General features: G+C 42.3%; 1 protein-coding gene across 2 annotated transcripts in view; it reads left to right on the plus strand.

Moving 5' to 3' along the window:
• Positions 1-26515, plus strand: part of CASQ2 (calsequestrin 2) — a 65169-nt gene that overhangs the window by 18879 nt on the left and 19775 nt on the right. For both annotated transcript variants that reach the window (XM_025994688.2, XM_072766804.1), the window contains exons 2-7: positions 7378-7462; positions 10058-10158; positions 11766-11877; positions 17404-17477; positions 23250-23380; positions 25023-25068. In XM_025994688.2, the coding sequence (XP_025850473.2) occupies positions 7378-7462; positions 10058-10158; positions 11766-11877; positions 17404-17477; positions 23250-23380; positions 25023-25068 (549 nt within the window). The remainder of the gene's footprint in view (positions 1-7377; positions 7463-10057; positions 10159-11765; positions 11878-17403; positions 17478-23249; positions 23381-25022; positions 25069-26515) is intronic.

Raw genomic sequence — 26515 nt, forward strand, 5'->3', positions numbered from 1 at the left:
GCTCAGTGGTTCAGCGCCTGCCTTTTACCCAGGGTGTGATCCTGGAGTCCCGGGATCGAGTCCCGCATCAGGCTCCAGCATGGAGCCTCCTTCTCCCTCTGCCTGTGTCTCTGCCTCTCTCTCTCTGTCATGAATAAATAAATAAAATCTTCAAAAAGAAAAAAAATAGATAACCTCATTCTGTAGGACAGAGACGGCCATCTGAGAAGTAACCAACTAACCAGATAAAACCAGTGGAGAAAGATTATAAGCCAACAGGAAAAGATTGAAGTCACATCGGAAAAGAGTATTCCAGTTTTCTAAGAATTCAGGAAATATATTGACTCTATTTTTTTTCTCTTCCTCATATTTGTGACTCTTAATCACTGTAATTAGTGATTGCCTCTTCCCACTTTGGCTCAAAAGTCCCTTGAACTTATCAAGTGCTTGGGCCAGCTGATTCATATATCCAAAGTATGCTGAATGTCTCTAAGGAGCTATACGAGAGATCAGAGGTGCAAAATGGGGTCCTTCTCCTTTGGGAGGAAAGATTGACAATACAGAAGAGGTTTATATGTGACTCTAATGACTGCAAAATAAGTAAGTGTCAGAGGGCCATGTTCCTGCCATGGACTATTGGAATTCACAGAAAGGAGGCTGGAGTGAAAGATGAGCCTGGAGCTGCTTTACAGCCAGGGGTGCCAAGGCTGGCAGCAACTGAGAGAGTGCAAAAAGACTGGGCTGCAGCACAGTGGAGAAAGTAACATTTGAGCTGGAGATTTAGGATCAGAGCAAAGGCAGAAACAAGACATAGCCAAGTTTGAGAGGCAGACAATGTCCAGCTGGCCCCATCAGCTCGGCAGAGATTCTTGATCCTGGGGGTACTGGGTCATGTCGGGACTCAGCCCAGGAGAGCCTGGGCTTTCACCACAGACATTCTCCCCCAACCCAGTCTCACTGCTCTCTCTTGGTTTGCTGCCAGCACTGGCCACCCTTGGCCCAGCCCATTAAGGGTGCATGCTAGGGCTCACGGGAGTGATGACAGAGCTCAAGTGGGCAGGCTTTGGGCCTAATCAGGGTGGGAGGCGAGAGTGACAGGACACTACAGGGATCGTGCATGTGGGTGCCAAGAAGGAGGTCGGCAGGTCTCAGCTAGCATGGGTTTCTGGTCCATCTGTGACTGCCAGCTCTGTCCATCCATCTGTTCTTAGGACAGTGACTGGCTATGCTTAAACAGGAAACCCAATAAACAGGACTGAGCTTGCTTGAGATAGCACTTCTCACTCTGATGGGTTCAAAAGTCACATATAAATAATGATAAGGTAACTAGAGGCCGTAGCTTCCATGCCTAGGGGAGGCACACATTTGCATCTACCTAAAGCCCAACAACACATGGTGGGGTATACCTAAGAGAGGTCAGAATTAAAATTGCTGCTTAATGCTCAGAGTTCATCTCTTATATTCTTACTATTATTAATATTTCTATCCTATGCCTAAGATAGAGAGGTCAACAGAGCCAAGCATGGGCTTGAGGGTCACAGTTGAAAAACATGATACTGTATCACTTTTGGATGAACTGACAATCATTTATAGCAGAGCTTTCCACAGTGTGGTATGTGGTATGAGATCTGCTGTGTCAGAATCATGCGGTGTGGCAGTGTGGTTATGAAAACGTACATCTCTAAACCCCAGCCCAGCTCTATTCTCTGCTTTCTGGTGCTAAGGCCCAGGAAGTCCCATTTTAACCAGTGATTTAAATGTATGCTGAAGTTTAAGAACCAATGCTAGAGGCTCATGCTGCAGGAGTAGGAAAACTTACTACTATCACAAAACCATTAGGTCTCATCATCATTAATTTTGAATGATAGACAAGGGAACATATAAATAAACATTTTGATAGCACTAAATAGGGCAATCACACTTAAATATTTTAGAAATGACCTTGTCTAATGAATTGAATACAGCAGAATAGAGCCAAGTGACTTTGCAGAAAGATTGGCCTGTTCAAGTATTGCAGGAAAGCTCAAGATGAGCCATAACATAAACACTGATGATGATGTATTTCATCCTAAGCCTTCCCTAGTCTCTGTGAAAATCCAAGAAAGGAGAAAAAAAATGGCTGGAGGGGCAGGTGGTGCTGTTTGTTAACTGTTCTTCCACCCCCAGTCACCAGGGGCACTCCACAGAACAGCTTCTGTGCTTCTGATCAATATGTTAAGCCTTAAAGGAACAGAAGTGGCTAGGAGCAGAGGGAAAGAAAGGGAATGGGGAGCACGTGAGGAAGTTAAGGAGGGAAGAGTGAACAGGCAAAAAAATCCCTCAAAGAAGTTATAACAGGAAAGGAAATTCAGGGAAGAATCCATAGATACCAGGAGCAGTGAAGGGAGATATAAGAATGAAGAGAAAATTAGAGAAGCAACCACAAAAGGGGAAGTAGAGGTACTTACAGCACAAACTATAGAGCCAAGTAGATCCAGGGTCACTCCACCAAGAAAGCAAAAAATCTAAAAGAATGTGCACCAAAGAACAGGACTACAAAATATGTGCAACAAAAACTGATAAAACTGAAAGAAGTAGACAAATTTCTAAGGTTGAGAACAAGGCATAGATGTTCACTTTATTCAATATAATGCTGAAACTTCTTGTCAGTGCGATAAGGGAACACACAAAAATGAAAGGCATACCTCTTATTTTTTTTTTAGATTTTATTTATTTATTCATGAAAGACAGAGAGAGAGAGAGAGAGAGAGAGAGAGAGAGGCAGAGACACAGGCAGAGGGAGAAGCAGGCTCCATGCAGGGAGCCTGACATGGGACTCCATCCTGGGTCTCCAGGATTGCACCCCGGGCTGCAGGCAGCACTAAACTGCTGCGCCACTGGGGCTACCCTAAAGGCATAACTCTTAGAATTAATAATAGTTCAGCAGGGTTTCAAAATACATGATAAACATGCACAAACCAATTGTATATCTATTTACTGGTGATAAACTGGCTTCTATTATATCCATGTGTTTATTGCCACCAAAAGTTGAAATATGATACTATTAATAATCACTCAAAACTTTTAAATAGGTAAGTAGAAACCCAACAAAACACACAGAAGATTTGTATGCTAAAACCTATGTAATGCTGATGAGAGAAGTCAAAGAAGCTCTAACTAAATAGAGAGACATACCATGTTCATGAATTTACTATATAGATATAGTAAATATGTCACTTCTTCCCAAGTTAATAAACAGATTTAAATGGGAAGATTCAATACAATTCTTGTGAAAATCCTAGAAATACTTTTTGTAATTATAGACAAGATTATTCTAAAGTTTCCATCGAAATGCAAAGGAACTAAATGGCTAAAGCAATTTTGAAAAAGAAGAATCATGTTGGGGGGGGGGGGGTGCCTGGCTGGATCAGTCAGGGAAGCGTGCAACTCTTGATCTTGGAGTGGTGAGTTCAAGTCCCATTTTGGTGTAGGGATTACATAAGAATAAAATCTTAAAAAAAAGAAAAAGAATCATGTGGGGAGAGGTAGTCTGCTCACCTTCTATTATATAGCTACTGCAATCAAGGCCATGGGATATTGGCAGATAGAAGAGTTCCACGTAATTATGTCAACTGATCTTTGGCAAAAGTGCAAAAGCAACTTAATGGAGGAGAGATGGACTTTTTGACAATGTTGCTGGACAAAACAACAATAACAGCAACGTTAACATAAATCTTACACTTTACCAAAATGTAGCTCAAAATGGATCAAGAACTTAAAAGTAAAAATAAAACAATAAAAATTTTAGGAAAAGAAGGGCACTTGGTTGGCTCAATCAGTTAGGCAGCCAACTCTGGATTTTGGATCAGGTCATGATTTCAGGCTCCTTGATCAGCAGGGAGTTGGCTTCAAAATTCTCTCTCCCTCTGCCCCTACTCCTGCTCTCTCTAAAATAAATCTTTTTCAAAAAAATTTTAGGAGAAATTTTCAGGATAAAGATCTAGACGTGGGAGAAGATATGTGCAATGACCTATCAGACAAAGGGCTAGTATCCAAGATCTATAAAGAGCTTATTAAACTCAACAGCAAAGATACAAACACTCCAATCATGAAATGGGCAAAAGACATGAACAGAAATTCCACCAAAGAAGACATACACATGGCCAACAAGCATATGAGAAAATGCTCCGCATCCCTGGCCATCAGGGAAATACAAATCAAAACCACAATGAGATACCACCTCACACCAGTGGGAATGTGAAAATTAACAAGAAATGTTGGAGAGGATGTGGAGAAAGGGGAACCCTCTTGCACTGTTGGTGGGAATGTGAACTGGTATAGCCCCTCTGGAAAACTGTGTGGAGGTTCCTCAAAGAGTTAAAAGTAGATCTGCCCTACAACACAGCAGTTGCACTGCTGGGGATTTACCCCAAAGATACAGATGCAGTGAAACGCCAGAACACCTGCACCCCAATGTTTATAGCAGCAATGTCCACAATAGCCAAACTGTGGAAGGAGCCTCAGTGTCCATCGAAAGATGAATGGATAAAGAAGCTGTGGTCTATGTATACAATGGAATATTACTCAGCCATTAGAAACGACAAATACCCACTATTTGCTTCGACGTGGAAGGACCTGGAGGGTATTGTGCTGAGTGAAGTAAGTCAATCGGAGAAGGACAAAACGTATATGGTCTCATTCATTTGGGGAATATAAAAATTAGTGAAAGGGAACAAAGGGGAAAGGAGAGAAAATGAGTGAAAATATCAGTGAGGGTGACAAAACATGAGAGACACCTAACTCTGGGAAATGAACAAGGGGTAGTGGAAAGGGATATGGGTGGGGGGTTGCGGTGACTGGGTGATGGGCACGGGGGCGGGCACTTGGCGGGATGAGCACTGGGTGTTATGCTATATGTTGGTAAATTGAACTCCAATATAAAAAAAGGTTAAAAAAATTAATTAATTAAAAAAAAAAGATCTAGACATAGAGTTCCTAGACTTGACACCAAAGGCACAATCCATAAATGGAGAAGCTGTTAAATTGGACTTCATCAAAATTAAAGACTTTTCTTCTGTGGAAAACTCTATTAAGAATATAAAAAGATAAGCTACAGAGTGGGAGAAATATTCGTAAACCACATCTCTGACAAAGGTCTAATATTAAAGAGCTCTCAAAACTCAACAATCGGGCAGCCCAGGTGGCCCAGTGGTTTAGCGCCGCCTTCAGCCCAGGGCCTGATCCTGGAGACCCGGGATTGAGTCCCCCGTCGGGCTCCCTACATGGAGCCTGCTTCTCCCTCTACCTGTGTCTCTGCCTCTCTCTCTCTCTCTCTCTGTCTCTCATGAATAAATAAATAAAAACTTAAAAAAAAAAAACCTCAACAATCAAAAAGCAACCCATTTAGTAAATAAGCAAACCTGAGCAAGAATTTCATGGGAAAGGACTCTCTAGGTCAAATAAGTACATGAAAAAATGTTCAAATGTTCAGCCTCATTAGACATTAGAAAAATGCAAATTAAAATCATAATGAAATGTTACTACGCATCTATTGAAATGGCTGAAATTAAAAATAGTGACAACTCCAAATCCTGGCAAGGATGTGGGAGAACTGGATTACTCATCACTACATTGCTGGTGGGAGTGCAATAACCAGCTACTCAGGAAGACAGTTTTGCGGTTTCCTTAAACATTAAACATGCAATTACTTTATTCAGCAATCACACTCCTGAGCATGTTTCCTAGAATAATGAAAACTAACCTTCACAAAACATCTGTACATTAATGTTTGTAGGAGCTCTGTTCATGATAGTCAAAAACTTTAAACAACCTAGATGTCCTTCCATGGATGAATAATTGACCAAACTCTAGGTACCTCCATACCATGGAAATACTGCTCTGCAATTTTAAAAAAGATGGTCTTTTTCTCTACACAAAAATCTCGATGAATCTCCAGAGAAATATGATGAGTTAAAGAAACTAATCCCAAAAGGTTACATACTGTATGGTTCAACTTATGTAATATTCTTGAAATGAAAAGGTTATAGAAATCTCTTTAGGAAGAGAATGGGAGTGGGATCAAGCAGATGTAACTATAAAGGGATAACATGAGGGGTCCTTGTGATTATGGAAATATTCCGTATCTTGACCACATCAATGCCAATGTCTAGTTTGTGATATTGTACAGTTTCACAAGGTGTTACTTTGGAGGAAACAGGGTGAAATGTACAAGAGATCTCTGTATTATTTCTTAGAATTACATGTTAATCTATAATTATCTTTTTTAAAAAAGTTTAAAGAAAAGTAATTTTAATATTTCATGATCTCTCTGATAGCTTCTGCACTGTTTCTGTTTAAGCCCCCATTCATCAGAGGGCGGGACCTCCCTGTTTCCTTAGATGTGAGTTTCAGGAGGGTTAACATGATGCCAGTCCCGGGTTTGGAGTCATCATCTGTTCTGGTGTCTACCCAGAGTAGCATCCAGCCATCCGTCCACCTAGGACACTGCTCTATCCTCTTCGCTTTTGTGGCTGATGGTTCCATTCCAGTGCTCCACTAGTTATTTCTCTCAGTGGGCTGCGGGAAAACTTGAAAGACCATCTTGGGTCTATTTGGCAGACACACCCAGTGGATATTCCCACTCCACAAGCCGAGGGGCTGGAGGAGCTCGAGGACTATGCCTGGGTATTGGGGACACAGGTCTCCTTTGTTTTAAGTTTCCTCAGTTTTTCTGGCATCCTTCAGCTATATCAAGGATGAAACAGAGGATTTTTTTTTTAATTTTTATTTATTTATTATAGTCACATAGAGAGAGAGAGAGAGGCAGAGACACAGGCAGAGGGAGAAGCAGGCTCCATGCACCGGGAGCCCGACGTGGGATTTGATCCTGGGTCTCCAGGATCGCGCCCTGGGCCAAAGGCAGGCGCCAAACCGCTGCGCCACCCAGGGATCCCGAAACAGAGGATTTGATGGTGCATGGTTAAGTGACCACACAGTGCACGTTGTGGTCTCTTGTGTCCCCACGTGACTCCAGGTCCAGTTGGTGGCTAGGGAAGGGCTTGGGCCCCTTGTCATGTATCCACAGCCATCCAAATACTCTTTGCTTCCTTTTTGATTCTTCTCTCCCGCAATTTAAATTTATCTACCCAGAGGAAAGTGTGGGAGAGTGGATATATTCTTCCAAATCCTATGTCTTAGGTCTGGTCCTCACATTTTTCTCTCTTTGGTTCTCAGCATTCTGATAAATCCTTCTCCTGGGAGAATAGCATGGAATCCCTTTGTTGCCACTAGAATTGGTCAGATTAACAGGACACATGGAGGCAAATCCTCTTGTCATTACATCATAATATCATCCTGTGACATTTTCTACCATCTTTCTGTCCTCGGCCTACTTACTCTCCAGCTTGTCTTTCCCTTCAGCTTGTCGCCCAGGTCCTGGAGCATAAAGATATAGGCTTTGTGATGGTGGATGCCAAGAAAGAAGCCAAGCTTGCCAAGAAGCTGGGTAAGTGGGACTTTTTGAGGTCTACCAGGGAAGAAATCAATGTGTCTTGCAAGAAAAGTACAGTTTAATTTCTTCATGCACGATAACTGGACTATTTTTAAATGAATATAAAATGACTCTGCACACCTTAGGCCTGGGTGGGGAAGAGTTTCGTGAAAACAGTATCATGTGAATTATTTCACATGAATGATCTAATATATATTTGTATCATTGTAGAAACTGATGCCAAAGAGTTAAATCTTTCTTTTTTGGCTCCTAGAGAAGGTTAAAAGCCTAACCTTTTTATCTGACTGCTGTGGTGATCTCTCTGGGGGAGAGAAAAATCCTTTCTTCCATCACCTATTATTTCTTTACCCCTTGGCTGAAGCAGCCAACACAACATAGCATTAATAGTAGTGACTCTGAGGTCCCAGTGGTTTCTAAATGTAAAGCTAAACCCCAGCTGGGCATTATCATTAAGATCGAGAGGGAGGATTTAGATGAGGCATGGTTAAGTGACCATACAGTGCATGTTGTGATCTCTTGTGTCAATAAATCATGTTTAAGTGCAAGTGAGCTTTCAGATTCTCACACCCCTAATCCCAAGGAAAGAGAGAATGGGTAGGTCCTCTGCTTTCTGAACACTCACACATGTGTACTGTCCATTTTGCCTTTTCTGCATGACCAGTGAAGAATGGCTATTTAAAAATAGCAAAGGGTTATAAACCAGGACCTTTGAAGAAAGGTTAATTGGATTTGGAGTAGTAAACACAGAGGGAAAAAAAAAAAAAAAGATTAGTAGTGGCATCAGGTACGTGAAAGTTCATTATCTTAGGGCATTACAAACAATTGTTCTCTATTTTATTTTCAAGAAGACCAGCTTTTTTTTTTTTTAAGATTTAAATTTTACAAGACTGTATTTAGATTAGACTAAGAAGAACTCATGACTGTAAAATGATAATGCATTATTAAGGATGTCTGGCATATCTTTTTCCCTGGAGACAAATTAAGGAATATTTTTTCCCTTGAGCAGAAAAACAAGGTATGTTAAACTCTTTCCCTAGTCAAAAGCAACTCAATGACTTGTTTCTCTTCTCCTAGAACCAATTGATTCCCTAGTTTTCTTTCCTATTGTTTTCATGGGAAGCTGAATTTGGGAGAGTTTCCAGTAAATTTAGTTAGAGGAAAATACTAGTGTTCTTATGATCTAAAGATTTAGAGAGGACACGCTGGGCAAACTTTCAAAAGAATGGACCAGTGGTTATTCTCCCAATGGATAGAACTTTGAAAAATCTACATGAACTTTTCTCCAAGCTCAGCCTGGAGGAATTGAGGCAGGTTCTTTTGGACTATTTGGTTCTTAGAGCTTACAGGACAATTATAGTTTGTGAACCTGCTCCTTGATCTTCACCTGCTCTTTCATTTGCCCGAGTTTCATCTCCATCGGGCTATGCTGAAAAAGCCTCCTGATTTCACTCAGAGCAAAATCCGACATCAGAACACTGGCTGATGTTCTGAAGGTAACCTTCATGATCGGTCATTGCTGACATCAAGGAAACCTGGTACATTGGCCCTTTGGATTTACAAATGGTGCTCCGGGATATGACCAGAGCTCTTCAGAGGTGCATGGGACACAGCAGGCAGTGGACCAGCCTCCCTTTCCCTAGAGGTTCTGCAAGAGAGTTCATTTGGAGAAAGCATCCTCCAGCTAATAGAAAGCTTGAAAACAATTAGTCTAAGGAATTAAGGATGCCATGCAATTGGACTAAATGCTAGTCTCAGTTATTTAGCATTCCTGGGGGGGAAACACTGTTTTCCAGCAAACATTTGTTAAAGCACACAGCATTACACCAGGAGCAATGGAGGGTAGAAAAGATGTAGAACCTTCCCTGGTGGCATCATCAACAAAGTGGGAAAAGAAGATGTGCAGAATTCAGCTATGATTGAAAAGTAAGCTGTCTGTTCTGGCCACGGACATTTATGATGTACCTGATGTGTCCAGCCTCTGTACAAGGTCCTGGGGTACCAAGGTGACAGTGGTGCTGCCTTTGGAGAGCTTTCTGTTCCAGTGAGTGCTGTAAATAGAACCAAGAGAAGAGCAGTAGTGACAAGAGGGTGGCCTTCTTGGGAAAAATAAGTCCTAAGCTGAGACCCGAAGGAACTGACCAGGATGGGGGCACAGGGGTAGAAGTGACCAAATTTGGGCAACCAGGAGAACATCTGTGACTTTTCCTATGAAGGGCAGGATTGGCATTATATTGCAGAGGGACTGGAATGCCTGGGTAAGAAGTCAAGTGGGCAGGGGGCAGTGAAACTTTTGATAGGGAGAATAGGGTTGGCAGTATTTTTGGAAAATTAAAACAGTGTTAGAGAACAGATTTTTCTTTCAAGTTAAAGTCCAGGTGGAGCTGGTGGTTCTTGACTATTTCAATTTAAATGTGTACTTCGGAAGCCCGTTGCAGGCATGGTTTCAAGGGAACTGATCCTAAGTTTAATGCTAGCTCCAATGGTCCTGACCCCACTGTCACCCAAGAATCCTGAGCCAGACCTCAGCCCACAGGATGGCTCTTCTTGCATCAGAATGACCTTGTCTCAGGGACTCTTTGTTTCTTCCAGGTTTTGATGAAGAAGGAAGCCTGTATGTTCTTAAGGGTGATCGCACGATTGAGTTTGATGGCGAGTTTGCAGCTGACGTCTTGGTGGAATTTCTCCTGGATGTAAGCATTTATGTACAGTGGCCCTGCATGGAGCTGTTTGGGTTCAAATGTATGGGGAAGTAGCATCCTAAAATAAGAACAGAGAAGCTAGGTAATCTGTCCTAGTCTAAGACCGATTCCTCATGCTTCACAAAAAACTAAGGAGGCCTATTTCACAGTGGTTTTTTCTTTTTCTTTTTTTTTAAGATTTTATTTATTTATTCATGAGAGACACAGAAAGAGAGGCAGATACATAGGCAGAAGGAGAAGCAGCCTCCTCTCAGGGAGGCCCAATGAGGGACTAAATCCCAGGACCCTGGGATCACAACCTGAGCCGAAGGCAGATGCTCAAGCATGGAGCCACCAAGGAGCCCCCACAGTGGTATTTTCTTCTACTAGGAAGCTAGTCCTTAAGTTACCTTAGAAACTGTTTTATTAGTGACCAGAGGGTTATGAATCGGGACTGTGTAGTAGTAACCCATGAATTCTCTTAGCAATTACACACCACCATGCCCTGAAATACCCTTGGCTTTGTTCCAGCGCTCCCGGAAGGGGGTTTAAGAGAGTGGGAAAGAGAGGTGGATAATCACCTGGAGATGGAGTAACAATCAGCTGAGTTACCCTCAGAATAGAATAAAAAGAGACAGGGCTAATGAGCCCCCCAATATCACATTCCCTCCCAGCATGGAGGTCTTAGATCCACCTGCTTAGGCAGATAGAGGAACAAACACCATAAAAATATGTTATCCATAGATAAACGCACACTTTCAATAATAGCTGTGAAGCTGAATGCTTTTGAACAGATTCCTGTACAGGTAAATGACATCCCTCCTGATGATTCCCTGTCTACCAGCTAGCGCACAGGGTCTGTTGCCTTTTCCTCACAGCCTCAAAAACCCAGGGAGAGTGAGTCAGAAGTGAGTTGAAGGCCACCTTCTGCAAAAAAAACACCCATAGACTCTGCTTGGCTCTCTCCTGGACTCATACCTGCAAGCCCTCAAAAAAATGAGGGAGGCAACAAAAAGCCTGACACTGTCCCATCTCTATCAGTTAAGTGGAGGCTCTTAGATGCACAGAACAGAAATCATGCTCAACCACCTGAACCAAAAAGCACAAATAGAAGAGCAGAGTGAGTACAGATTTTAGACTTATTGATGAATCATAGGTAATGCTTTATGTGTGGTTTTTCCTCAAGCTGACTCTTCTCAAGTTGGCTATAAGATAACCAGTGACTGGAGTTCCCATGCACATCTCCTCATTCATATCCAATGTGTGTGTGGGGGGTTGTGAAGTGGGGGAGAGGATCTGGCTTCCACTGTTCTCTTAAAAGGAAAGGAGAACTTTCCTAAAGCTTTCGGGCAAATCTGCCCTAGAGTCATTGGCCAGAATTGGGTGACATGCTATTCCTAAATCAATAATGGACAAGAGAAGTAGAACTTGCCTAGTCTCGGCCTACCCCTTGAGTTAAGCCAGTTCCTCAGAAGGCTCTGCTGCTGGGCATACTGGGGGAAGATGGGGTCCACAGCTTCCTGCCAGTGTCCTACATGTGCGCCTGGTTTCTCACTGAGGAAGGAACGGTTCTCTTACTGGGAAATATTTCGTGTGTGTGTGTGTGTGTGGCATTCCAGCTAATTGAAGATCCTGTGGAGATCATCAACAGCAAACTCGAAGTCCAAGCCTTTGAACGCATTGAGGACCAGATCAAACTCATTGGCTTTTTCAAGAGTGAGGAGTCAGAGTGTAAGTTGTCTGTGAGCCCCACCTGTGAGTCTAAAGGATAGATTCCCAACCAGATATGTTAGAATGTTGCTCGTAAAGAGGATGGACCATCAGTATATCCTGTGCTGGGTGGAATAGAGGAAGAATCTTCCTTGTACCCACACAATGGACACATCTATAAAAATTATGCGAAGCAGGCAAGGATACTGGAAGAGCATGAAGGTTGGGCTATGTTCTCTGGTCTCGGGAGGCAGGGGAGCGGTAAATGTTTTACAGAAGAGAGAAAAGTCTTCCTCCCCTTTTTCCACCTGCCCACCTACCAATGGGACTCTCTTCTAAAATAGGCAAATAATGGGCTCTCTCTCTGATGTTGGCAGCTCCTGTGGCCACCAGTTGGAGAGCATCTCAGCCACTTGGACAGGATAAGAGGAAAATTTGTGTAGGCAGGGCTCAGCAGCCATAGCACAATGTGGACAATTACTGGCCAACCCCACAGCTGACCACCAAGGCTGCCTGCAATAGCACAGCCTCGCCCTTGGGTATAATCCCTTTGAACACTTTGTGGCTAGGTTTTGGGTGGGCACAGAAATGCATCATAGCATCACCACAACCCATATGAAGGCAGGAGAGTGGAGTGTGGGAGTCAGGAAGAGGAGGGACCAAGCAGGCTAATTCCTTGAGTATGTCTTTTTAAACAACTTTGGCAGCATGGTTTGATGAGGTAAGCTTTTTTCTGGAGGTTCAGCTTTAGAGAGAAGGAGAGTAAAAGTAGCATTAGTACATGCAGGACGTGCAAAGGAGGGCTGCTCATGATGTTTCTGGAAACTCCAGAACACTTGTAAAATATTTTGAAATTTATTTGTGAAATTGTTTCTTTCCCTATCTGCCAACTGGCACCCTTTGTCTTCTCACCAGCAAGCTGCCTATTTTCTTTCTCCCATGACCAGACTTAGCTGTCTTCTTGTTTGCTATATAAAAGCCTCTACTTACCTCCCTTAAAAGTGTGCTGGGGGGAGATGGCTAGCCAGAGAAGTTTGCCCAGCCCTCCTTTGGGTGACTTCAATTTTTATGTTTTTTATAGATGCTGACTACTCTGGCGTGCTCCACCTGCCCTCTTTTTCTTTCTCCTTAATTTCATCCTATTTCTCTTTATTTTTTTTTCTGTCCCACCCTTCAATTTGTTTCGTCCTCTGTCTCTTTCCCCTCCATTAAGTTCAGGATAGCAGGTAACAAGCAAGGCAAGGCCACGATTGGGATAAAGAGCACATCTTCTGGTTCCTATCCTCCTTACTAAGCCAATGACAAAACCAGCTTCGCTTAATCAAACACATGTCATGTGCCAGGGCCTATGCCGGGAGCTCCATATAGATACCTTGCCTTCTTTCTCACTACTAACCTGTAAAGTGGTTACCATATTATCAGCATTTTGATGAGGAGGAAATGAAAAGAACAAAAAAGTTAATAACTATCATATGGCTAGTGAATAAATCCTAGAGCCAAGATTTAAATCCTAGCAATCTGACTTTATAGCTCACACACTTAAACACTGTTTTGTACTTTCAAGACTTTATGTACTGGAATCCCTGGGTGGTGCAGCGGTTTGGCGCCTGCCTTTGGCCCAGGGCGCGATCCTGGAGACCCCGGATCGAGTCCCCCGTCGGGCTCCCTACATGGAGCCTGCTTCTCCCTCTGCCTGTGTCTCTGCCTCTCTTTCTCTCTCTCTGTGTGACTATCATAAATAAATAAAAATTTAAAAAAAAGACTTTATGTACTTTTTTAAGTCATGGCACACACAAAATGTGGTGATGCTTGAATAGCCCATGGGGTAAACTAAAAGGGATTTGGACTTAGTGGAAAAACAAAACAAAACATTATTTTGCTTTATATACTACCACTACTAACAACAACAACAACAACAACAATAATAAAACAAGATAATAGAAAAGTTATCAATATTGCATTGTATAAATCTTCCAAATAAAATGTTTTTAGAGTTTTTGGGGAAAATGTTGTACTTGCTTCTAAAGCTATAGCTTTTGAAATAATGACATACAACTCCTGGTGAAGGGTTTAAATGATCTTTTCTTGACCATCACAGTCAACAAGAGACTTTGCTTGTGCATGTGGATGACAGCAAATGACAGGGCAACAGTCATTGCTTTTTCTTTGATTGAGAAGTGGTCTTTTCTTCCCACTGAACAGAATTTAGGAAATCTAATCTCTAACTTGTCCTTCAAATGTGTGAGCATTCTTTAAGCCCTCATGGCTATTACTCTCCTTTTCATTGAAAACTGTAATATTCTTTGATAATCTGAATAGTTTTCAAATGCAATCGAAATTTCCCATATATTTCAAAATAATATCAAGGCATTTCCTTAGGAATACACAGATAGAGCTCTACTAGTCTTACCATGTTTTTCTAAAGAGTTAAGTAATAAAATCACCAGTGAGCCGTGTCAATCTCTTTTTTAATGCTGAATTATTATCTTTAAATTGATGAAAGACTTTGTCTTTAGGAAGGTCTATTACCAGATCATGTTAGTAATACTGATGATGATGATGATGATGATGATGATGATGATAAAAATAGCAATCATACATCATTCATTCCACTGATATTAGTAGACAATACAAACATTAGAATATATTAAATCAAAACAAAACAGAAAGCCCTGAATATTTTACAGTGTGTCACAAACTGAAAAAACACTACTGATGACAAACTAGCTTGGACTATATAGTCACAACCACACCAACAAAAAGACCCAGTCAGGAAGTCAGGGGAGCTGCCTCTCCAAGGATCTCTCTAGCTGCCATGCTTGCCAACATCTTAGATAGAAAATAATTGTTATAGGATACAAGAAGTTTATAGAAGGAACTATTACTTTCATATATAATATTAACTACTATAGAGTTTTGAATGGTTGTAGAAAACATGTAGAAAGGGTTTTGTTTATGATTTTATTTATTTATTCATGAGAGACACACAGAGAGAGGCAGAGACATAGGCAGAAGTAGAAGTAGAAGCTCTCCACAGGGAGCTCAATGTGGGACTCAATCCCAGGACCCCGGGATCACGTCCTGAGCCCAAGGCAGATGCTCAAACGTGGAGCCATCCATGCATCCCTAGAAAATTTTATCACCACAAAAAATATATGTCTGTTGTGACATACTCCTGGCTGTCACACATGGACTGAAAAGCATCATGATGTTCTCTCAGGCATCCATGTCTCTCTATTTCTTCTTGCCCTCCAAAAGAGCATGGGGTCCATGGGTAGGGAGTTGGTAAGGTGCCCAGGGAAGCAGTGAAGAATCCGGTATTTCTGCTGTAGTGTGAGGGTGTTTGGTCCAGGAAGTTTAATGGCACAGAGGCACTGGCTTTGGAAAGTGATCCCAACCTATCCTCTAGAGCAAGAATAATGGAGACACAGTGGAGAACTGGAGGGCTTTAATGCATGGGTAGACTGGAATGGTCTTGGGAGAAAAGGCTCCTAAGAGATTTGGGATCAAATTAGAAAGGGCTTGGAAGAACTGGGTGGCTACATCTTCCAAGAAAGTTGGGCATGAAGGTTCACATCTGGCTTGAGCATGTAGCTTTGGATGCAAGTGTAGAGAGAGGGTGGCAGGAAATTTCTGAGGGAACTCAGCTGATGGTGAAGAATGCCAAACTGGGGAAAATCTGGAGCTAGGGATGGGAAATATCCAGTATGGAAAACCCTGAGAGATGGGAAGAAAGATGAGGAAATGCTAAGGTAAGTCTGCAATAAGCTGAAGGTTGAAGGCTGGGTCTTCAGGAGCCTATTCCAGGAGGGGAAACTGAGGGTCAGACTAGAAGAGCCAGGAAGGAGCTGGTCACCATCAGAGCAGGACGTGAGGGCAGGAAAAACCTGGGATCACATGAGATCAGGCAGCAGGAGATTAGACCATGTACCCTAGAAGACAACCACTGTTTGGGCAAGGCTCAAGGCTCAACCACAGTTTGAAGTGCCACCCTGGGGAGTTACCTTGCTCTACCCTTTTTCATCTTAAAAGGGCTATACACTGGTTCCCCAGGTGAATAAGGGAATTCTCTGGACACAGGTGTAGGTCATCATTTCCAGGGGAGGATGTTCAAAGAGGTAGGGAGAGATTCATCAGGAACAAAGGGGTCAGGGAGGGAGGATACAGGGGATTCTATTGGAGCCCACCGCAGCTCTGGATAGACATAAATGACGTAGGTATGGCTTTAACCCTTCCATTCTCTCCCACCTTCTCTCTATTCATTTTCCAAACTTCTCACCCACCTTCTTCCCCATCCACTCAGTTCTCTACCCCAACTATCAGGCTATAGGATATATTTTCTGACTACCCAGTTACTTTTATGGGGATGAGTTTGTGTGAATGTGTATCTGTATATACAGACATTCTTATAAATTTTCAACCCTCCTCATCTGTGTTTTTTTGCACTTACCTCTATTCTAGCCCCTATCACATTGCACTGTGGTTCTTTAAAGATCCATACCCTCTCTGAACTGTGTGCCTTTAAGATCAGTGTCTTTGTCTTACTCATCTTGGTGTTCCCTGAGCCAGTATTAATCTTGAATGTTTTTGATTGAATATTAGAAAATTCTGCATGCTCCTGGAACTCTAGCATAAGCTTATGCCTCTAATGATCAAGAGAGAGAATACCACAAAATGGGAAAAGGTTAATCTTCTTAAGAATGAATCATAGGATCACCAACTTTCAGGATGATAAATGTTATGCAATATCACCACCACCACCACCATCACCATTCACATTCCCATCACCCTCACTTTAAGGCTAAAATACCAGTGTCTTTCTCAGGTAGCTGATAAGATGTAGTAAGGCACAGCATGGCCATGCTCGTGTGTCTCATGTCTATCTTGAGCAGTTTGGATTCAAGTTTGGGACCAGAATCAAGCATAAGCTTGATTGATTCTAAATCATCCTCTCAAGGGATCGGAATAAAGTTAATGAAAACTTAAAAAGAGGGAAAGAAAAATGAGGATTTACCAAAAGAGGGACTCCTGCTAAGAAGTTCAAGTACTTTCATGATGTCATTTTTGATTGAGGTTACTTTACCTATTAAGGTAGATTTTCTTCTCAATTTAGTGGTCATTTATAATAAGCTGTGCTCTCTCTAGAGGGTCACTCTAGAGGCACACTTACAACTAATGGTGAGTCTGAGTGGAAGAACTTTTTCCTTCAGTGTAGAATCAAATATTCTATTTTTTCTCTCTCTCAGTTCCCTCACTTTCTCCATCCTGTTTATCAATTTCTAAAAACTCATGAAAATGTGGTAAAGGGTTCTTCTTTAGCTCAATTGAATACCAGCTAATTTAAACTCCTTGGGGGAAATTGTAAGGGTTTAAATAGTACTAAATAATTTTCTATCTAAATAATATCTACTAGATAATTACCCAGTCAGGATTAATTGGCTCCCCACTCTCTCTACATCATTTAAAAAGAGAAATGTCTTCAGTGCACATCTTGAAAAGGTCTCTCTCTCTTTTTTTTTTTTTTTTTTATCTTTTTTTCCCTCGCAGATTATAAGGCTTTTGAGGAGGCAGCTGAACACTTCCAACCTTACATCAAATTTTTTGCTACCTTTGACAAAGGGGTAAGTACCCATGAAATCCCAATTTGAATACTTTTGTAGGCACAAAGAATTAAAATTTGAACTTTCTAGTACCTTTTTTAAATTTTAGAAACGTTTGCCATCCTCCATCCACTAACACTTTCTCCAGAAGTGTTGGAAATACTGCAGTAAGTCACTTTTGATTGGGAGATGACTGCAAAGATGATTAGTTCAGATGAACTAAGGGTATTTCTGAAAACAGCCAATGAAAAGTGGTGAACCACTCTTAACTGCCTTGAACACTAAGAATGGGCAGTGCATGAGCAGAGTGTGCCAGGACACTGGTTACTGCTTCCTTGTCTTTAGAGCTATTCTCTCCCTCCCCAGGGTTCCATACCTCCCCTCCTATTGGGTTAGGATGTGGGATGGAATGAGGAGGACCACTGGTCATCTGAAGCCTGAAGTGCTTCCATAGTTGCCTATATCTTCAAGAAATGTCATTAATGTACTCTTCTACATTTCAATTTTTCTTTCTTTCTGGATGTGGCACGTGCTATTGTAAGCCAAAGATCATGATATAGGAGGGACCTTTAATCAGTGCGTAATTTATTTGGGGTCTACTCTAGGTAGAGTACTCCACTCTAATTCGAGTTCTGACAAAAATGGCGCTATTTATTGAGTGCTTTCTGTGTGTTGGGTACAACCTGATATATTGTGTAGATATGACCTCTAATCCTTTAAACAACTTTGAGAGGCAAGAAGCCCCATGTCCCATATGACAAAACAGATTTAGAAAGATTAAGTAATATCCAAGGTCTCCAGTGGGTTAATGGTAGTGCTGAGATCTCAGTCTATGCCCCACAACAACCATGCCCCTTCCTTCATACCACACACTTAAGTAGAAGACTCTGTATCTGCCCTTGAGATTCAGGTCACATTGACACACACCCACACTCATATAGGAGACATACATAACATGAAAAAACTGCATACTTCACACACATGTAAAACAACCAACACACATATAATACACACAACAAACAGAGCACACATACATAACACACAACACACAAACACAACACTCATAAGGACACAACAAACAGGACACATACAACACCCATGAACATAACATTTACCTGCTCATACACACTCACACTCAAACCCAGACCCACACTTGTATAACATTCAGTACACACATTCACACATCCACACTTACACACATATGACTCTATCATGCACACACACATACACACTCACACCCCAACTAAAAACCTTCAATCACCATATTTACTAGAACAAATAAATCTAGGACAGACTAAATCCCAATCACATTCAAGTATAAGTTCCTTAGAAGGTGACCTACTGATGAGTACGGCAGTTGGAAAGCGGGGCTCATGGCCTTTATAGTACGGGGAGTTCAAGCTTTCCGTGAAAAACAAGAGGAAGCCTGTAGGTGCTGGAGCAGGGAAGGGGTATTACAAAAAGAGATTATATTCAATCCTGGTAATATGTAAATTGAACCACTTCTATGGATATGGTCCTGGCCTAAAAATTCTGTGTTGAAAATAATACAAAAGAAAGTCTAGAATCTGAGTAATGTAATCAAGTAATCTAAACTTGAAGAAAAATTACCTGAATTAAGGCTGGCTTAGAGTCAAGGGAGATCTTTTTAAATTTTTAAAAAGATTTTATTTTTATTTATTCATGAGAGACACACAGAGAGAGGCAGAGACAAAGGCAGAGGGGGAAGCAGGCTCCCTGTGGGGAACCCAGTGTGGGACTCGATCCCAGAACCCTGGGATCATACCCTGAGCCAAAGGAAGACGCTCAACCACTGAGCCATCCATGCGTCCCCTGAGTCAAGAGAGATCTGGAGCAAAAATACCAAAAGCAATAAGAACAATCACTTGTTAAGTACTTTTTACATGCTAGGCTTTGTGCTGAGAGCTTTACATAGCTCTTTCAATCATCTCAATGTGCCTGGAAAAGACAGATTAGTCTTCTCAATCTACAGAGAATGAAACCAAGGCACCGAGAGATTAGATGATTTGCCCATGGTCACATAGTGAGTTGAGTAGTGAAGCTTGATATAATCACAGGTCAGTCAGTGCTCTATACCACTGTACCCCAGAGAAAGAAACAATACATGTGAAGCGCTTAGCTGGCATCTGGCACGTGGTACGCATTCAGTAAATGTTAGTTGGTCCTGTTGTGCATAGAAAGCAGCCATATCAGCCCAGAAGAGTGGAGTTTGGGAGACAATTTTAGTAGAGAAGGGGAGTTACAGGGCAGCCTAAACTGAAAACATCACTGATGTTATGATAGGCCAGCAGTGACTGAGGTGGTTCCTGGGGATAAGAACTCCTCTGAGAGAACAGAACCAGGCAGGCAGGCTTGGCCAAGCAACAAAGCCTCAATTCTTAGAAGGGTGGCCCAATGCTGAGTTCAGAGTAGCATCTGTTTTCAGACGTGCCTCCCAGCCCAGCCATATGGCTTCATGTCTGTGGCCCATGAAGAAGGTGAGGTCAGGCTATAATTAAAAACTCAGAAGCCTCTTCACTCAAGACTCTGTAAGACATTGAGTCATAAGTGCCCCTATTCATGTAGCCTTGTGGGATTTTATAACTTAATGGGAGAGAGGCACACTCTACTTCTACATGGAACACGGAAAGAAGAGCAGTCACCGGCAGAGGACCCAGAGACATTTGGGACTTGAAAAGTTGCACCTGTCAGTTGTGGGGAGGAAGGGAGGGAGGGAGACAGAGCCCAAGAAAGCCTTAGTGGTGTCCAGCAGAGGGCGCTGGTGCAGAAGAGGATGCAGGAAGAACCTTTTGTTGGGACTTAGGGAAGCCCAGAGGGACAAGGGGGAGGGGAGTGCTTTGTAGAGATGTGAAGTCAGGAGAGGCCAGGGCCAAGGAGGCACTAACACGGTCCCAAAGATGAAAAGCCAACTGGCAGACAGTGGAGATAACAAGAAGACTTGGTCACTGTTGAGGTAACGGAGAGAAAGCCAAGAGAAGACTCAAAAATAACAAGAGTGCAAGACAGCAAAGATTGTGAAGCTCCTGAAAACATTAGAGAATTAAGGAGAAGAAGCTACTGAGGAACAAACCAATAAAAATGTTATATTCTAAATATGAGTTAGAGAACCATTAAGGCGCTGAGATGTCAGGGCTGCTGATGTAGATCTGGGAGTTAGTAGTTTCCAATCATTGTCCATATTGGTATCCCCCAAAGAGCTTTTAAAATCATGGATTCCTAGGCCCCACATCTAGAAATCTGTATCTTTTTTATGTTGTGCCCAGGCCCAGGAACATGCATTTCCAGGGAGTTCCCTGGGGAGTTTTACCTGGCCTGTACATTTGGGACCAGCAATGGTCTTTGCATCCAGATCCTAAATCAATTCACAACATCTCTGAATCAAATGGATCCAGAGAGTCAGAAGGCTAAGGATGACGTGCTTACTGACCAAGATACAACTGAAAAAAATAAAAGAAAGGGCTTCTCTGAGATACAGGCCAAGGGCACTCAGTGGTAGTGGTGAGAATAGAATGAATAGGCCTCTGGAGAATTTTTTGCAGGGTCCCCAGGACTTAAACTTTAGAATATCACAATCCAACTTTACATTTGTGGTCTTAACATCACAGACCCAGACACTGGCATTCAAGGACCCTCCTTCCCCTACACACACATACACACACACTTTGAAAGTTGAGAATGAAAAGAAATCACAATTCCAGTTGATACTTTATTTCATTTTTTTGAGATTTTATTTATTTACCCATGAGAGACAGAGAGAGAAAGAAGGAGGCAAAGACAGAGGAAGAAGTAGGCTCCCCATGGAGCAGGGAGCCCAACACGAGACTCAATCCCAGGACCCCAGGATCATGACCTGAGCCAAAGGCAGACACTCAACTGACTGAGCACCCCACCACCCCCCGCCCCAGGCACCCATTAAGTTGGTAGTTTAGAACATTCCACTGCCTAGACATGAATTCAGGCTCTATCCCCTCCACATGTGATCTTGATAAGTTGCATACACTGATTGGGTCTCTGGTTCGTTTTGTGTAAAATAAGTATTAATAATGGCTCTTACCTCAGCAATCCAAGAGAGGATTCATAAAGTACTGAAAGCATTTGGTGCTAGTGCCTGACACAGAGTGAACACTCTGTGTTCTTGCTACTATTACTGTTTTCCTTCATCTGGTCACTCCCCACTTCATTTAAGCACTGTTTGCTAGTTCCTAAAGTATGTAGTAGGTAAAGTCAGAAACCCAGAATCCAGTGGCATTTAAAGCCACTCTGAAAAAATAAATAAATAAATAAATAATAAAATAAAGCCACTATGAAAAAAAAAATGAAAAAAAAATGAAGCCACTATGAGGGGCCCAGTGTTGTGAAGAACAGCGTGGAAACCCAGACACTGGTTGTGCAGTTCCTAGTTCCTTCCCACACTCCCCACCAAATCATCCACACCACCCCCATTCCCTAGAAGAGGGAGGAAAGTAAGAAAAAACCCACACTTCCCTTAAAACCAAATCAACATGACCATAAATCTCTTTTGATTGACTATAACTCTTAACATGTCCTGTTTCCTTTAGCTCTGAAGAGGCTTCTGGAGTTTCTTTCCCTGACATACTGTAAGAAATGTCTTTTGGAATATAGTGACCTGAAATTAATAGCAATTGATGACAAAAGCCATAGGGACACCAGTGTTTGCTCAGAATGGCCTTCCTTGTATAACGGCTTATGTAATACCCAGTTCCTCCCCGTCCCCAATTAGTCACAGCAGCCCTGGGCCTCTGCACCGTTGGTTACCACCACAGGGCGTCAGCTCTTAGGCAATTCTTCAGTTTCAAGGGAACCACTGTTCATCCCTGTGCTTTCTTGGACTACAGCTCAAACTAGAAAAGAATGAGAATGGCATTTGGTTTTCTACAAAGCATTGCACATTCCAGGCCTCTCAAATCATTTCACAAAAAGAGATTTGAGCTCAGCAGTTCTGCAGGCAAACACAGCAACCGTTCTGCCCCAACAGCAGACTATGTGGCCACTTTAATCAAGAGAGCAGATGTCTTCCAGACTACAGGCTGGCTCTCCCTGAGCTTTGTACCTGGTGTAGGGTGAGTAGTAACTCATCCTGGCTGGCTGGGTACTCTCCCAGTTGTAGCACTAAGAACTTGAATCCTGGGACACCGCTTCCCTCTGGACAAACCAGGGTGGTTGGTCACCTTCTGGCTGGTAACAAAGCGGGCAGTTCCTAAAGTCTGAGAAACCATCAGACAAGCCCCAGTACTGAGATATAACCCCAGAGCCAGTGCTTCAGCCTAAATCACAAGTAGGGGTTAGAAGCTGATCGAGGACAGATTAATGGGTTGACCTCTGATTTTGAGTACTTGTCAGCTTTAAATGGTTTCTGTCAATTGCCTGTGCTAAAATTGGTTCAACTAAATCCACACATCCCAGAACACTGAGCTTGCTCTGTTGACATTTGCTTCTTCCTCCAGCCCTGGCAAATACAGTGGATTGATGATGATTGTACAAGTAGATTTCACACTTTTCATTCCCACCACTCCCTCTTCCTGCTTAGACCCCATTTGCCAGATAGAGTCTTTCCTTTCTGTCTGTCCTTCTTTGATTGGTCCAGTGAGGGTTCCAGCAATGAGTTTCTATCACTTCAACATTTATGTTAAAACTGCATGTATATGCTCATATCTTTGCCAGAAAACACACACACTCCTTATAGATGGGCAACCCACTGCTACTCTAGACTAGCATTCAAGGAAACTCTTGTTGTATTTCTCATTGTTACAGGTTGCAAAGAAATTGTCCTTGAAGATGAATGAGGTTGACTTCTATGAGCCATTTATGGATGAGCCCATTGCCATCCCTGACAAACCTTACACAGAAGAGGAGCTTGTGGAGTTTGTGAAGGAGCACCAAAGGTGCCCCAGATGGCATGCAGGGGAGGGTGGTGGTGGTGGGGTATAGTGTCTGGAAGATTAAGAAGAACTTCTCAGTCCTAACATTTTTAAGCCTCTCAGGAGCAACAAGTTGGAGCTACTACCCCAGCAGAACTGAAATCAGTAGTATGGCTTTGTTGGTCATTGATCAGTTGGGCAGAGATATTACTACCTTTTCTGAATATGGGGCTCTGTTTGCAAACAGGGTTAGACCACCTCCCCACAATCAGCAGATCCCCTCCAAGTCGAAGTAAGTTACAAGTCAAATTCTGCAATAATAACAATAGAGATTTAGTGACAGCCTCTTACATGCCAAATACAATGCTAGGTGCTTACAGAAGCTATTTTATCTAATATTTAACATTACAGAGTATTATTACTACGCCAGTTTTACGGATCAAGGAATTGGGCTCAAGAGTAGTTACATAACTTTGCCATGGATGAACATTTTATACATGGAAGTTCTGGGGGAGGAATATTTGATACCACTTAGAGTAGCTGTAGCATGAACCAGCAAACTTTTCCTGTAGAGGGCCAGAGAGTAAATATTTCAGTTTCTGCGGGCCAGATGGTTTCTATCGCAATACAAAACTCTGCTATTGTAGTGTGAGAGCAGCTGTGGGCCAGATGTAAACAAATGGGTGTGGCTGTATCAATAAAAGTTTATTTATAAATACAGGAGGCACTGGCTGGATTTGGCCCACCAGCTATGGTTGGTTGACCCCTGCTTTTGAGGGAGGGACAATATCAAAACATTGAACATGGTGGTGGGTTCACCACCTCACCACACCACCCACCCTCTCCAGCACGTGGTCACATATGTCTGTGGAACCTGGAACAAGCACAGTGATTCTATCACCCAGTTGTCCTGGACCCGACAGGGAGACAGCATTTGGAGGAGCAAATCTCAATGAGTCTGACACAGCTTTGCCAACATTCAGAAGAAGATAAAACCATGAACAAAATATAGTTTTACCTGTTCATCCACACATCCTCAAAAGCTTTGGATTGATGCCCCTGATGATAAAACAGTGCATTTCTGGTCCAAGAAAACCAAGACTTCTGTTTTTGCTCCCAGGTGTCCTCATTCTGGGTCTGCTCTGGGCTCTCAGAAGTGGCCCCAGTCTATGAGGAAGGAAATGGCTTCTTGCCCTGGGAATACACTGACCCTGCACCCTCTGACCCATTGTTTGTAATAGACTTTATTTATTTATTTATTTATTTATTTATTTATTTATTTATTTATTTATTTATATCTTTGAGTAGGCTCTGCACTCAGCATGGAGCCCAATGCTGGGCTTGAACTCACAACCATGAGATCAAGACCTGAGCTGAAATCAAGAGTCGGATGCCTAACTGACTGAGCCACCCAGGCACCACTGTAATTAGGCTTTATAATCCTTGGATCAAATGGGTCTGTGCAAAGGCTGGGAGCTTCAGACCCAGCTCCCCGTGTGGTGCATCAGGATAGAACAGCTCCATCTCCTTAGGGGAGATTTCTAGAGTTTTTCATGTCCTTGCAAATGAACCAGCATTGCATTTTACATTTCACTGTGCTGAAGCTGCGGTGTCTGCTGTGGTAATCCCTACTCAAGGAAGCTCGTCTTTGTTTTGTTTTTTTCAGACCCACCCTACGTCGCCTACGCCCAGAAGACATGTTTGAAACATGGGTAAGAAAGTGGCAAACTCTTTCTGCCTTGTAGACACCAGTATTTTGCCCAAGAGGAGTACCCCTTTGAATCCTCAAACTTCAACCACATTTTATTTTGCCAGAGTGGATGTCTGGATGGTGGAATATTTGAAGCATGGATAACATCACACTCATTTAAAGCCCAGTTCTCCATGAATCTAATTTAAGCCTCTTTGGTACTACCCATGAGGCAAAACTGCTCCATCTCTGAGTTTATTTCCCACGATGACTACTGGCTTCTGTTCCCTGGCCACCAGAAACCCAGGGTAACATAATGAAAGGAGTCATATAGACTTGGGTTCAAATCTGGAATCTGCTACCTGGTAGCTCTAAGTCTTACATTGTCATGTTATCTTTCTAACTTTAGTTAGTTTCTGCTTCTCAAATCAGGGCGTTTTGTAAGGATGAGAGGTTGCAAAGAGCCCAGAACCTGATAAGTGTGTGGCCGATCGATCTTAGTGGTTTTCATAAATATCAACAACTCAAGGCGCTGGAAGGCCCTGAGTCAGATTGTGCTCAGGTCTAAGTCATAGACAATGTGTCAGCAGATCAAATAGTGTAGAGAGAGGGTCACAGACATACAACCTGCCACCCCACCTCAGCTTTTATACAAAACTCCATAACCAGTGATAACCAAAGCCTGTGGAGCATTTTTTCAAAGCAGTCCATGTATTCTTTTAACCTGGATGTTTCAACAGTTCTAAAAAGTGTTGTAGAACAAGTATTATTTAACTTCATGTTACATGGGGAAACTGGTGATCATACAGATTAAGTTAATTACTACAGGCCAGCTAACTAATAAGCATTAGATCTTGGGATTTAAATTTACATCATTTGGAGCCAAATCTTGTGTTCCCTTCAATATAATTCCCTAGAGTAAGCCATATTCCCGTAAGGCAACATTTTGTCAAGGGCTGGGATGGGGGAGGGGGGCTGGAGAATTAACATGGAAGCATATATTTATTTATGCTTTGATTCAGAGTCTAAAATGACAGATGAACAGAACCATGGAGTAACTTGACACTTGATGTCTTATTACTGGTAACCTATTTGTACATCTGAAGGCAGAACAAACATTTCAAAAGACACTGAAGAGCAAGTAATCCAGTCTGGAGGAGTGGACTATTTAAGAACAACCCAGCACAATGGCAACATACTTTCCTAACATTTGAACTTTCCAAAAATTTAACCTTTTTTTTTTTTTAATTTTTTTTTTTTATTATTTATTTATGATAGTCATACAGAGAGAGAGAGAGAGAGAGGCAGAGACACAGGCAGAGGGAGAAGCAGGCTCCATGCACCGGGAGCCCGACGTGGGATTCGATCCCGAGTTTCCAGGATCGCGCCCTGGGCCAAAGGCAGGCGCCAAACCGCTGCGCCACCCAGGGATCCCAAAATTTAACCTTTAAAAGGCTTTGTTACTAGAT

The sequence above is a fragment of the Vulpes vulpes genome, chromosome 8, assembly GCF_048418805.1.
Source record: "Vulpes vulpes isolate BD-2025 chromosome 8, VulVul3, whole genome shotgun sequence".
Lineage (NCBI taxonomy): Eukaryota > Metazoa > Chordata > Mammalia > Carnivora > Canidae > Vulpes > Vulpes vulpes.